The 13,572-nt window shown below is 45.5% G+C and overlaps 1 protein-coding gene across 1 annotated transcript in view; it reads right to left on the reverse strand.

The window, feature by feature from the left end:
- Positions 1-13,572, reverse strand: part of itga11a (integrin, alpha 11a) — a 151,238-nt gene that overhangs the window by 16,510 nt on the left and 121,156 nt on the right. Inside the window, exons 20-24 of the mRNA XM_052040445.1 lie at positions 13,073-13,214; positions 11,133-11,231; positions 7,052-7,128; positions 5,882-5,971; positions 3,890-3,980 (exon numbers count right to left, since the gene is read on the reverse strand). Coding sequence (XP_051896405.1) covers positions 3,890-3,980; positions 5,882-5,971; positions 7,052-7,128; positions 11,133-11,231; positions 13,073-13,214 — 499 coding nt within the window. The remainder of the gene's footprint in view (positions 1-3,889; positions 3,981-5,881; positions 5,972-7,051; positions 7,129-11,132; positions 11,232-13,072; positions 13,215-13,572) is intronic.

The raw sequence follows: 13,572 nt of genomic DNA on the forward strand, positions 1-13,572 counted from the left end.
ATGCCCTTGGAGGAGAGCGAGGGACTGTTCAGTTAGTTCCACTCTACTGTCCTTTCCCTTATCTCCAACAAGGGCTTCTTTTCAATGCAACCCCCTGTTTGCACCAAAGTGAACTGTATTTAAACTTGATGTGCTTCTCACCCACCTTTTCCAGGATCTACAAATTATGAAATTCCTTATCTTTGCCTTTATAAAATAAAAGATTTTATCTATAATCTTTATAAAAGATGAATAAAAGGTTGAATACTTCTGCCAAGAATCAGTAAGGCATTAGTGCTCTGTGAGGGCAGATAAATAAATCAGAATGCTGTGCGTTTTCACTCAGGATCTGATGTAGTTCCATCTAAAGCAGTTTGAAAGAATGCAATATATCAAGTGACGTGGTTTAATCAATGTGCAACAGGCAATGGTTTAAAGATTGTGATTCTGCCTTAAGATTACAGGGTCTGTAGTAATTTTAAACATATTCTGTGCTGTGTGTGCGCACTGTGTACATACGCGTGTGTGTGTGTGTGCATATGTGCACGTGTATGTGTCTGTGTGTGTATGTGAGTCATACAGCAGAGAAACAGGCCCTTCGGCCCAACTTGTCCATGCCGACCAAGGTGCCCATTTAAGCTAGTTTCATTTGCTACCATATCCCTCTAAACCTTGTCCATGTACCTGTCCAAGTGTCTTTTAAATGTAGTAATTGTACCCACCTCTACCACTTCTTCTGGCAGCTCGCTCCTTATATGGAGCGCCCTCTGCGTGAGAAAGTTGCCCCTTGGTTTCCTATTAAATCTCTCCCCTCTCACCTTAAACCTATGCCTTCTAGTTCTTGATTCCCCAACCCTGGGAAAAAGGATGAGCGCATTCACCCCATTGACACCCCTCATGATTTTATACACCTCTATAAGGTCACCCCTCAGTCTCCTACACTCCAAGGAATAAAATCTTAGCCTGCCCAACCTCTCCCTGTATCCCAGTCTCTCGAGTCCTGGCAACATTCTAGTAAATGTGTTCTTTTTAATGAAAAGCTGGTGATAAGGGAGGCTGCAGTATACTCTGAACTGTGCTCGTGTCTGAGGCAGCGAGAGCCTCTGAAGATGAAAGATCTGATTTGGGACATGCAGACCACCTATGCCAGGGCTGTATTTTGGAGTCCATTCAGGTAACTTTGTTTTGTTGCCCAGTATCTAAATGGACCCATATCTCACTCTGATACTAGAGAGGATCAGGTTAGTAGATAACTACTTTCAACTAGGTGTCTGCATGCAGACTCCAAAAGGAACATTCAAGTGACATCAGTGACTCATTAACTGATATAGATTCTATGATTCTTACATAGTTATAACTCTGGTCATGATCATAACTCTGGTTAGGCTACATCTGGAGTACTGCATTCAAGTCTGGTCGCCCCATTATAGGAAGGATGAAGGCTTTGGAGGGGGTTCAGAAGAGGTTCACCAGGATGCTGCCTGGATTAGAGAGTATGAACTATAAGGAGATGTCGGACAAACTTGGGTTGTTTTCTCTGGAGCGGCAGAGGCTGAGGGGAGACCTGATAGAAGTTAACAAAATTATGAGAGGCATAGATAGTCAGCCGGTATCTTCTTCCTTGGGTCGAAATGTTTAACATTAGAGGGCATGCATTTAAGGTGAGAGGGGGTAAGTTCAAAGGAGGTGTGGAAGGTAGGGTGTTTATTTTTACACAGAGAGAGGTGGGCACCTGGAATGTGCTGCCAGGGGTGGTGGTGGAGGCAGGTACAATAGAGGCATTTAAGATGCTCTTAGATAGGCACATGGATGGAGGGATATGGATCATGTGCAGGCAGAAGGGATTAGTTTAATTAGGCGCCATTAGCTTAATTAGTTCGGCAGAACATAGTGGGCCGAAGGGCCTGGTGCTGTGCTGTTCAATGTATGACATCAATGACTCAGTTAGTTCTGTCCCTCGCCACACAACTGATCATTTTTAACCATTGTTGCTTGGGACACGGGGTTCACTGACAAGGCCTACATCTATTGGCCATCCTTCAGCATCCTGAGGCAGTGGTACTGAGTGCCTTTCTGCATAATTGTTTAGCTCGGCTACTGCCGTGGACAATATCGAGCCAAACACATTTCTCTGGGTCTGGAGTCGCATATAGGCCAGACTGGTATGAGAGAGGATTTCCTGAACTAAAGGGAGTTCGTGAACTGTTATGCTTTTACAACTATTGTTCAGCCTTGTTCCTATTTTTAGTGATGCCAAACTTTTATTACCAATTAAAATTATTTAATGGATTCCTGGAATTCTCTGACTGGTAGCATTTGGACTCATGTTGCCTGGTTTATTACTAACTAGTAATCAAGTGATGAAACCACAACCTTAATGCGTCCACAGACTTCCTGCTAATATTTCTTCCTGGAAAGAGTTTGTCTGCAAAAGGCTAGAAATAAGTTCCACAGTGGCTTCATTGTAAATGGACCCTTCAGATAACAATCGATTGAATATCATGGAAGTCCTGGAATTTTAGGCTCTCAACTAAACTGTGTGGTTTAGGCCTGGGCTGATGCTTCTCCTCCCAGTCACTATCCAGCTGACACGTGCCCAGGGTCTGGTATTGGTATTGGTATTGGTTTATTATTGTCACTTGTGCTGAGGTACAGTGAAAAACTTGTCTAGCATTCCGATCGTACAGGTCAATTCATTACACAGTGCAGTTACATTGGGTTAGTACAGAGTGCATTGAGGTAGTACAGGTAAAAACAATAACAGTACAGAGTAAAGTGTCACAACTACAAAGAAGGTGCAGTGCAATAAGGTGCAAGGTCACAACAAGGTAGATCATGAGGTCATAGTCCATCTCATTGTATAAGGGAACCGTTCAATAGTCTTATCACTGTGGGGTAGAAGCTGTCCTTAAGTCTGGTGGTACGTGCCCTCAGGCTCCTGTATCTTCTACCCGATGGGAGAGGAGAGAAGAGAGAATGACCCGGGTTGGTGGGGTCTTTGATTATGCTGGCTGCTTCACCAAGGCAGTGAGAGGTAAAGAGTCCAAGGAGGGGAGGCTGTTGTCCATGATGCGCTGGGCTGTGGCCACAACTCTCTGCAGTTTCTTGCGGTCCTGGGCAGAGCAGTTGCTGTACCAAGCCGTGATGCATCCAGATAGGATAGGATGCTTTCTATGGTATGGAATAGATCTGAATCAATTACAATGTTGTATTGTGTATGGTTCTGGTTACAATTTTATAGGAAAGACATCATTAAGCTGGAAAGAGTGCAAAGAATATTAACGAGGATGTTGCCAGGACTCGAGCCAGAGTTATAGGGGGAGGTTGGACAGGCTAGGACTTCATTCCTTGGAATGTCGGAGACTGAGGGGTGCCCCGTTATAGAGGTGTATAAGATCATGAGGGGCATTGATAAGGTGAATGCACTCAGTCTTTTTCCCAAGGGGAGAGAATCAAACACCAGAGGGCATAGGCTTAAGGTGAGAAGGGGAAGATTTAAAAGGGACCTGAGGGGCAACTTTTTCACACAGAGGGTGGTGCGTATATGGAACGAGCTGCCAGAGGAAGCGGTTGAGGCAGGTACAATATCAACAGTTAAAAGGCACTTGGACAGGTACATGGACAGGAAAATTTTGGAGGGATATGGGCCAATCGCTGGCAAATGGGACTAGCTTAGATGGGCATCTTGGTCGGCACGGATGAGTTGGGCCGAAGGGCCTGTTTCCATGCCATTTTACTCTTTTACTCTGTGACTCTATGACACTCCACAGTCAGATAGGTAACTATCACCATCAAGAGCTCCTGGCACCAATAGAACTGTACTCCAGCAAGACCTCAGGTCTTCAGCAGAGCACTGGAAGAAAGTGTGGGAAATGCTATCAAACAGAACATGAAATGGAAATGTTCTTACCGTGAAGGTGAAGTTAAATGGAGGATCAAAATCTCCATTTTCCTCCAGTTCTTCCACTGATTTCAAGTCGTAGCGATCAGGACTGGAGTCCCTGTCAGAGCAAAATCAAATTATCAAATGGAGGCGGGAACAGAACCTTTTCACAAAATGGGGGACCACACACAGGGTGGACTGAGAATTGAGGAGCAGGCTCGGCTATTCAATAATCTGATGTCAGAAGATGTGCCACAGCATTGCAGAAACTACATCCTAACAATCAAATCTACTGGACCAACCCATTCCACCAATCAAATCCAGCACACTGAATCCATCCCTTTCCTCCAATCAGATCCAGCACACTGGACCCATCCCTTTCCTCCAATCAGATCCAGCACACTGGATCCATCCCTTTCCTCCAATCAGATCCAGCACACTGGATCCATCCCTTTCCTCCAATCAGATCCGGCACACTGGATCCATCCCTTTCCTCCAATCAGATCCAGCACACTGGATCCATCCCTTTCCTCCAATCAGATCCAGCACACTGGATCCATCCCTTTCCTCCAATCAGATCCAGCACACTGGACCCATCCCTTTCCTCCAATCAGATCCAGCACACTGGATCCATCCCTTTCCTCCAATCAGATCCAGCATACTGGACCCATTGGCTCACACCAATCAAATCCTTCTTAAATGATCCACCCCGATAACCAATCAAATCTAGTTCATGTGATCAATGTACTTTACCAATCAGATACAGCCCAAAGACTGTACATTTGCCACCAGTGAGATACAATTCATTGGATTCACCAATTAAACCATCTGCAGGTGGCCCACTTCTTTCACCAGTCAGATACAGTCCATTAGGCCTTTTGCCTTTCTAGCAGTTGTTACTTTAAAAAAAGATCCAGTGTTGCGAAATCTAATCTGAGCTGAAACTTTCAATAAAGTTTACTGCCAACAGCATAGAGTGGCACACCAATGAAATAAATCTACGAGGTTACACAATTGTTGAAGTAATTTTCTTCAATATCACCTGCTTGTCCTATTTTCATTTATATTTTGAATTATATTTTGATTTGATTGTTATTTGTTAAAGAGCAGTGAATACTATAAAGCAGAGAGATTCAGGTAGGAGTTTCCCTGCAGAATAAAGTGAGTCTCTGGGATGTGACAGCACCATCATTCCCAGTGGAGTGGAACTGTGTAGACAATTTCCATAAAACGCTGACACAAAGATTGTGACAAAAACAAAACAATAGGAAATAGAAGCATAGATAGGATAGACAGTTCGAGGCGTAAATAGGGGGGACAGTTAGAGGCAGAGAGAGGGTAGACAGTCAGAATCTTTTCCCCCAAAGTAGAAATGTCAAATACTAGAGGATAGGCATTTAAGGTGAGGGGGGAAAAGTTTAAAGGAGATGTTGAGGTAAGTTTTTTTTTTACACAGAGCGTGGTGGGTGCCTGGAACGGACTGCCAGTGGTGGTGGTGGAACTAGATACGATAGTGGCATTTAAGAGGCTTTTAGACAGCACAGGAGTACACAGGGAATGGAGGGATATGGATCACGTGCAGGCAGAAGGGATTTAGTTTAATTCAGCATCGTGTTCAGCACAGACATCGTGGGCTGAAGGGCCTGTTCCTGTGCTGTACTGTTTATGAAAAAGTTTTTTTTAGTATGCATAGTCATTAACATTTGCAAACAATTGTGGGTTTACTTTGTTTGAGTGAACATTAACTGCTACAACTTCTGTTTTGATCAACGCCTTTAACTAATATCCCAAAGTGCTTCTGGGAAGCACTACCAGACAGAGATGGACGTCATGTCGAAGGAAACGTTAGGAGTGGAAAGTAAAAGGGCAATGAGTGGGGGGAGGTGGAGTGGCAGTGACGTCAGACGGCCGGCTGGAGGTTACGCAGTGTGTGGAGCATGTTGCGTCAGACGAGTTAAACTGCCTGATTAGAGTGTTCAGGATGAAGATAGATCACAGTAAGATATACTGGCTGCATACCTAGTGAGGAGGAGATCTGCTTCATATCGGACTGGAACGTGGAGATGGTAGGTGTTGTCATGAAGAGTTTCTTCTGCTTCTTCACTGTCACTGAACAAGAGAAATATGTACACTACAGGTTAGATAACCATGGTGCAGATAACATGGGCAACCTACCTAATGAAACTCAACACAAGTTCATGGAACTGATCTTTCTATTAAACAATTTGTAGCACTTGCCAGCACATACTTGAAGGACTGGAATGCTGTGTCCTTTCTCTGATTCCGTTAATATTAAAAACTTTACATCTTGAGGATGACGCAGTGGGGGTGCAGGTAAGTGAAACCAGCTCAAGCTCCAGCTTCGATCCTGATCTCGGCTACTGTCTGCGAGCAGTTTGTCCGTTCTTCCTATGACTCAGACACGGTGGTCTGTAGGACCTGTCCCCATGCTGTTTGATTCATGACTCAATGACTAAAGATTGAATCTGCGATTGGTCACCAGCCAGAGTGTATTTCTATAGTGCCTCTCAGTGCCTCAGGACATTCATGTCACTCCATAGCCAATCAAGCAGCCTTAGAAGTGTCATCAATATTGTCATGGCGGAAACATGGCCACAGTCCAGTGCAGTGCTGAAGGAGTGCGGCACACTCAGAGGTAATTAAGTGATGATGATTGAGGGATTAGCATTGACTCAGATAGCAGGGGAGAACTCCCCTGGTCTTCTCTGAAAGAGTGGACCACATGAGAAGGTAGACAGGGCCTCTGTTTAACAACTCACCATGGCACCTCCAACATGGCAGCACTCCCTCAGTACTCCACTGGAGCAGGACTCAATCCCACAACCTCCCTGCACAAAGTGCGGTGCACCAAGCCACAGTCAGCAGAGACTCAGAGGCCAACGGAGTCAGGTGCCAAGAGAAGGAAGGGGGTGAGGGCGAGGGCAGGGGCAGGGATGGGAAGCCCAATTGCTGGATGTTTCTCACTTGCATTGTGTGCATGACTGGAAGCACCACTGACAAACAGCGGAACAGAGAATGCTAGATGTCAAGGTGCTGCCATTCCTGATGTCACCATTACAGCAGACAGCTGCAGCAGTCTTTTATCAGTTTATGCTTTGAGAAGGCTGAGGTTTTTTTCCGAAACACCATCGCTGTTTAAACCAAACTCATTTCTTAACAGTACATTACCTGCTGGCAGTCAGGGTTAGTTCCACATTGTCCAGGAAGACGGAACGGCTGAACTCGAACTCCAGACGGAAAGCCACCTACGGAGATCAGAGACACATCAGCCCAAAATGCAGAGGAGGCCAATCACAAAATTCCAGCCCTGTCACTGGCTCACCGGGTACAGACACGGAGTACTGGCACATCCGTCCGGCACGTGAAGAACCCATATCCCAGGATAGACTAAAATCCAACCTCTCAGCATTCTTTTCACAGGGTCGTAAATCTTCCCTCACCAGAGTTTCCAGAAGTAATTTTACTTTTTTTTTGTTTTTGGAAAGATTGGGTTGAATTATTAACTTGAAAGGCCAGAAACAGGCCGTGTCAGCAACACAGATGAAGCTTGTAGAGTGCAGGAGCCAGAGCAGCCTGATGTAGCTAAGGTTTCCACTTGCTGATTTGTCTGCATTCTGGCACTCGTTACAGCTTCTGTTGCCACGCAGTTACATTCTTAGCCCCTGATCACTTGAAATTAAATCCAGAGAAAGAAAGACAGGATTCTGTTTATGCCTCAGACTTTGTCATTCCTGAGCAGGCCCAAACCAACAATAATGGAAAATTCTGGTAACTCCATATGTGTGTAGCACCCCAATCATCTCAGGGAGGTTAACTTTACATTTATAACCACTACTAAATCAATTTATATCCCTCTTTCCCTATTCAGTCCTGTTCCTTTTACCCTGCAGACACTGATCCTTTAGACTTGCTCAGTGAACAATGGTGTAGTGATTGGGTGCCAGCATTCTGGATTAACAGTTTAGAGTCATAGAGTAATGCAGCACAGAAACAGGCCCTTTGGCCCAACTTGTCCATGCTGACCAAGGTGCCCATCTAAGCTAGTCCCGTTTGCCCACATTTGGTCCATATCCCTCTAAAGCTTTCCTATCCATATACTTATCTAAATGTCTTTTAAATGTCATTATTGTACCCACCTCAACTTCTTCTTCTGGCAGCTTGTTCCATATACGCACCACCCTCTGCTTGAAGAAGTTTCCCCTCAGGTCCCTTTTAAATCTTTACCCTCTCACCCTAAACCTGGGCCCTCTAGTTTTTCTTTCCCTTTCCCTGGGAAAAAGACTGTGTGCATTCACCTTAACTATGCCCCTCATGATTTTATACACCTCCATAAGGTCACCCCTCAGTCACCTATGTCCCAGTTAGTCTCCTGCATACAATTTAGTGACAAGAATTCAAGTCCCACCACACAGCTGGGAATTTAAATAATCAGTTGCCGTGACAGCTGTGTAGTGGTGAAAACCCATCAAGTTCACGGATGTGAGGAAGGAAGGTGTTTGCCACTACCCTTACCCAGTGTGGTCTATATGTGACTCCAGATCCACAGTGGTGTAATAAACTCTCAACTGCCCTTTGTGGAGGAACAGAGGGATCTCGGGGTCCACATCCATAGATCCCTCAAGGTTGCCGCACAGGTCCATAGGGTTGTTAAGAAGGCATATGGTGTTTTGACCTTTATTAGTCGGGGTATTGAGTTCAAGAGCCGTGAGGTGATGTTGCAGCTCTATAAAACTCTGGTTTTTAGACCACACCTGGAGTATTGTGTTCAGTTCTGGTCACCTCATTATAGGAAGGATGTGTAAGCTTTAGAGACGGTGCAGAGGAGACTTACCAGGATGCTGCCTGGATTGGAGAGCATGTCTTATGAGGATAGGATGATTGAGCTAGGGCTTTTCTCTCTGGAGGGGAGGAGGAAGAGAGGTGACTTGATAGAGGTGTACAAGATGATAAGAGGCATAGATCAAGTGGACAGTCAGAGACTTTTTCCCAGGGTGACAATGGCTAACACGAGGGGACATAATTTTAAGGTGATTGGAGGAAGATATAAGGGGGATGTCAGGGGTAAGTTTTTTTTCCCACACAGAGAGTGGTGGGTGCATGGAACGCATTGCCAGCAGAGGTTGTGGGAGCAGATACATTAGGAACATTTAAGAGACTCTTATATAGACACACGAATGATAGAGAAATGGAGGGCTATGTGGGAGGGAAGGGTTAGATAGATCTTAGAACAGGATAAAATGTCAGCACAACCTCGTGGTGTAGTGTTCTATGTTCTTTGAAACAGTTTAGTGAGCCATTCAGTTACAACAAAACTTGAAGTTGAGTGGTGGGAAGTTGAATGGTGGCACTTAATTTAGGCGTTCCTGACCCAGTGGAACTTTGAAATTCTACTGAAGGAATGTCCTCTTTACGTCCTGTGCATCACCGAGTGTGATGGAGGCACCTTTCAGAACAAAACAGCCTGCTTGACTGACACTCCATTTACCACCCTTCACCACTACTCACAGCAGTTGTGTGTGTGTGTCGTCTACAACAAGCACTGCGGTTACTCACCTTAGCTATCGCAACAGCACCCCCCCAAACCCAGGGCCTCTACCAGCAAGTGAAACAAGGCCCTTTGTCCCCACACACCATTCTGACTGGCAGGTAGATTGTCATTGGTTCATCATCACTGGGTGTAAATCCTGGAACTCCCACCCTAGCAGCACCTTCAACAGAAGGACTGCTGTGGTTCAAGAAAGTGGCTCAGCTTCTCACGGACAATAACACCTGATCAGGACCACCCAGGATCATTAATCTTGGTCATTAATATGTCGTCAAAAGGTTGCAAGTTCCAAGTCCAAGTTTATTGCCATGGGCATATATACACAGTGAATAGATGCCATGAAAGTTAGCACAGTACATTACAGGTACAAGGCCACAGTTCCAAGTTCCAGAGCACCATTTGCACTGACACTCCAGGAAGTGTTGCGCTGTCAGAGGAGTCAGCTTATCTCTCAGATGAGATGTTAAACTGAGGGTCTGCCTTCTCTTTCAGGTAGATATAAATGATAGCATGGCTGCTATTTGAAGAAGAGCAGGGGAAATTTTCCTGGTGTCCTGGCCGATATCTATCCATCAATTAACACCACTAAATTAAATCCTAACTGGTTATTGTTATGTTCTTCTTCGTGGAAGCTGTGCTTCCTTATACCACGGTGGCTACATTTCTAAAAGAACTTCATTGGGTGTAAGCTGTTTGGGATGTTCTGAAAGGGGCACGAAGGACGCTGCACAAATCGAGGCTTCCTTTTCCTTTTTAACCTTTGTCGTTTCCAGATTTGAACTTTCCCAAACCACATCTCTCCAGACTACACACGCGGAGTGTCCCGGCCATTGCATCACCACTCAACTTCAAGTTCTTCGTTAAAGCTTCAAACTGCTCTGTTTCACCTCTGCAGCCTTGCCCGTTGCCCCTGTACCAGACCTCTGCTCTCTCGATCTCAGTCTATTGTAGAGCCCCTCCTACCCCCAACAGTCCTTACTGTCTGAGCCTGACCTACAGTCATATTGTTTACCTCCCCAACTCCTCCTGCTGTTTAATCTGCCATATCCATCTATCCTTGCCTCCACTTCCTGCACCTTCAAAGCCTCTTAAAACCTCTCTCTTTTCCCCAATATTCTCCTGATCCATCAGCAAGACACTGTTGATATGCTTTTGCTCATGTTGGCAAAGGTTAATTAGCTGTAAGGGGAACTGAAGAGTCATGCCAATAGCCGGGATATTCATTCCCAGGACACTGTGGGACTCAAGAGCAGTCTGGCAACATCTGCAGTTGATGATGCTTCTCCGAGTTCCTACAAGGGAGACCTGTATCTCTCATCAGCTTGTACCAGGTAGAGTGATACAGCATGGAAACAGACCCTTCAGCCCACCGAGGCTGTGCTGACCATCAACCATCCTCGTACACTAATCCTACATTAATCCCATTTTTTAAAAATTCTCCACACTTCTTCAAGTCCCCCCACTCACTTACACACTAGGGGCAATTTAACCTACCAGCCGACACGTCTTTGAGACGCGGGAGGAAACTGGAGCAGCTGGGGGAAACCCATGTGGTCACGGGGAGAACATGCTAACTCCACACAGAAAACACCCAGAGTCAGAATTGAACCTGGGTCTCTGGCGCTGTGAGAGAATGGATGCACTAGCTGCTCCACTCTGCTGCCCATGATAATGTGACCCAGGACCAGAAAATAAGCCTCTTACCTTGGACTGGGACCTGAACACTGGGTAAGCGACTGTGCACACTTTGCTGTTGTGCCATTTTTCCAAAATGTTGCAGTCAATTTTCATTTCGGTATCGTCCTGTAATAAGAAAGGGATAAAATTTTGATTTTTTTTTCCTGCAATTACCTGTCTTATCCCTGCTGTTCTCCTTGAATAGAGCGACCACACTTGCAGTCCTCCTGTCATCTGGCACCTCTTCTGTGGCTGGAGATTTGAAAATTTCTGTCAGGGCCTCAACAATCTCCTCCTTTGTCTCCCTTAGCAGTCCGAGATACAGCTCAGAAGTCCCTGAGCGTTTATCCACCTTTAAGCCCACTAAGATATCTAACACCTCCTCCTTTTCAATGGTAATTTGTTCTTGAATTCCATGGTCTCCCCATCTTCTCCATAGGATACAGATAGGAAGTATTAAGTTAAGACCTCCCCTATATCTTCTACACACAGGTTGGTTCTCAATAGATCCTATCCTTTTCCTGGTTATCCTCTTGGTCTGGTTACCTCTTGCCCCTAATATATTTATAAAATGCTTTGGGATTTCCTTAACTTTACCTACCTGTGCCAACTCCTGCATCCTCTTTGCCTTCCTAGTTACATCTTTAAGTACCGTCTCCCCTACACATTCTAAATTCCTTTATTCCTTTCAGTTCTCCAAACCTGCGATAAAGCTACCTTTTCCCTTTATTCAAACTCTCGATGTCCAGGGTTCCTTAGACTTGTTGCTTTTACCCTTCGCCATTGCTGGAACACGTTGTGCTCTACTTCTATGCTTTCAGCATTAGGACGTGAAGTGAGCAACAAAAAATCTGCAGGAGGAACTCAGTGAGTCAAGCGGTGTCCGTGGGAGGAAAGGAACTGTCGACATTTCGGGCCGATACCCTGCCTCAGGACCTTGATGCCTCTCGCAGTGTGCCTACAACTGAAGTTTGACCTCAGTACATTTCTGTCAAATGCGCCATCTCAATGCAGACCACTGTTGTAAGACTGTGCACAACACAACACTCAACGCAGACACTGCAGCAGACACTGCAACAGCCAGCTTCCCTTTCAAGAATTCAGCACCCCAATAAAACCGCTCAGACCTATCCACAAAGCACAGTTTCACATTACCCTGCTCTTGGCAGGGGTAATTTCATAATTGATTACAGTGCTGATAAAATGGACCCTTTTAAAGGAGAATGTTCTTGTCGATGAAGAGGTTGGGGTGGGCAGGTGGTAGGGGGCTGGGGGATGGGGGTTGATCACAACACCAATGGCAGCTGTCCAACAACAACTTATATTTATATGGTGCCTTTAATGGAACAAATAGTCTCATCAAATCCACTCCTCAGAAGCATTGTCAGACTAAGCCGTATGAGGCAAAATTAAGGCAGAGGGAGGCTTTAAGGAATGTCTTTAAGGAGGTGAGAGAGATGGGGGGATTATGAATGACATTCCTTTGGGTTAACAAGAAGCAGGATGCTATCTTCATCACCATTGGGGTTTGTTTGCTCACCCACTGCTTGGGCTCCTCATGACGATTACTCAACATCGGATGTTGGTCTCCCCAAGGAGTCTGCAGGGGCTTTCAGATGAGCTGAGGTGGTTTTAATAAAGAAGTTATATTGTAGGCCAAAGGGGAGCACCAAGTATTGGAGCTGGTTACAGGTGGTCATCCACTTTGCTGGAAAACAGTTGAGTTCTTCAAGGTCGAGCTGACTTTACTGAGGAATGTGGATACAGCCCAGGAGAAGTGTGTACATGAACTTGTTCCCAGGGTTTTATGACTGTCAATTGTTGTTACCGTTTCTGGTTGCTACACATTTAGGAACATAACAGTTGGAATTCTGCAATCATCATGGTACATTGTGCAGGAAGCTGGGTGGTCTATCACTGGGATGGATGGTGGTGGGGATTAGTGAGGATCGGGAGAGCCCACTCACCTTCTGTGTGAGGGTTGCAAACTGCAGGTTCCTGGAGAAGGTGATGTTCAGGATGGTGCTGTAGGCGTTCTCCCGTTTATTCTCCAGCCAGGCGTCCATTACAAGCCTCCTCCGCGTGTCTTGAACAGTGTAGGGAAACTGGCTGCAAAAAGACCCAAGCCACAGGTTTCTGGGATGGCAGGTCATTTCACTGACATTTACCATCTTCTTAACGGATCTCAAGTGAATTGTTTCCAACTCCAAACTTTTCTGACAACTTTGGCCAACGTGCTGTAAGAATTCCAGATGGGAAAAGGTCTCCCTCTCTCCTAGACCCATAAAGCCATGGTAACAATCCCTTCGGCCCACCAAGTCTATGCTGACCATCAAGCATTCTTTACACTAATCCTGCAGTAATCCCATTTAATTCTCCCCAAGTTCCCATCAACCTGCCTATTCTACATCTCACCAACAGACTAGATCAGGGCATTGTGTCTAGTGTAGCCTTAGGTCGCTGGTTC

Source organism: Pristis pectinata, chromosome 28 (assembly GCF_009764475.1).
Source record: "Pristis pectinata isolate sPriPec2 chromosome 28, sPriPec2.1.pri, whole genome shotgun sequence".
In the NCBI taxonomy this organism is placed as follows: Eukaryota; Metazoa; Chordata; class Chondrichthyes; order Rhinopristiformes; family Pristidae; genus Pristis; species Pristis pectinata.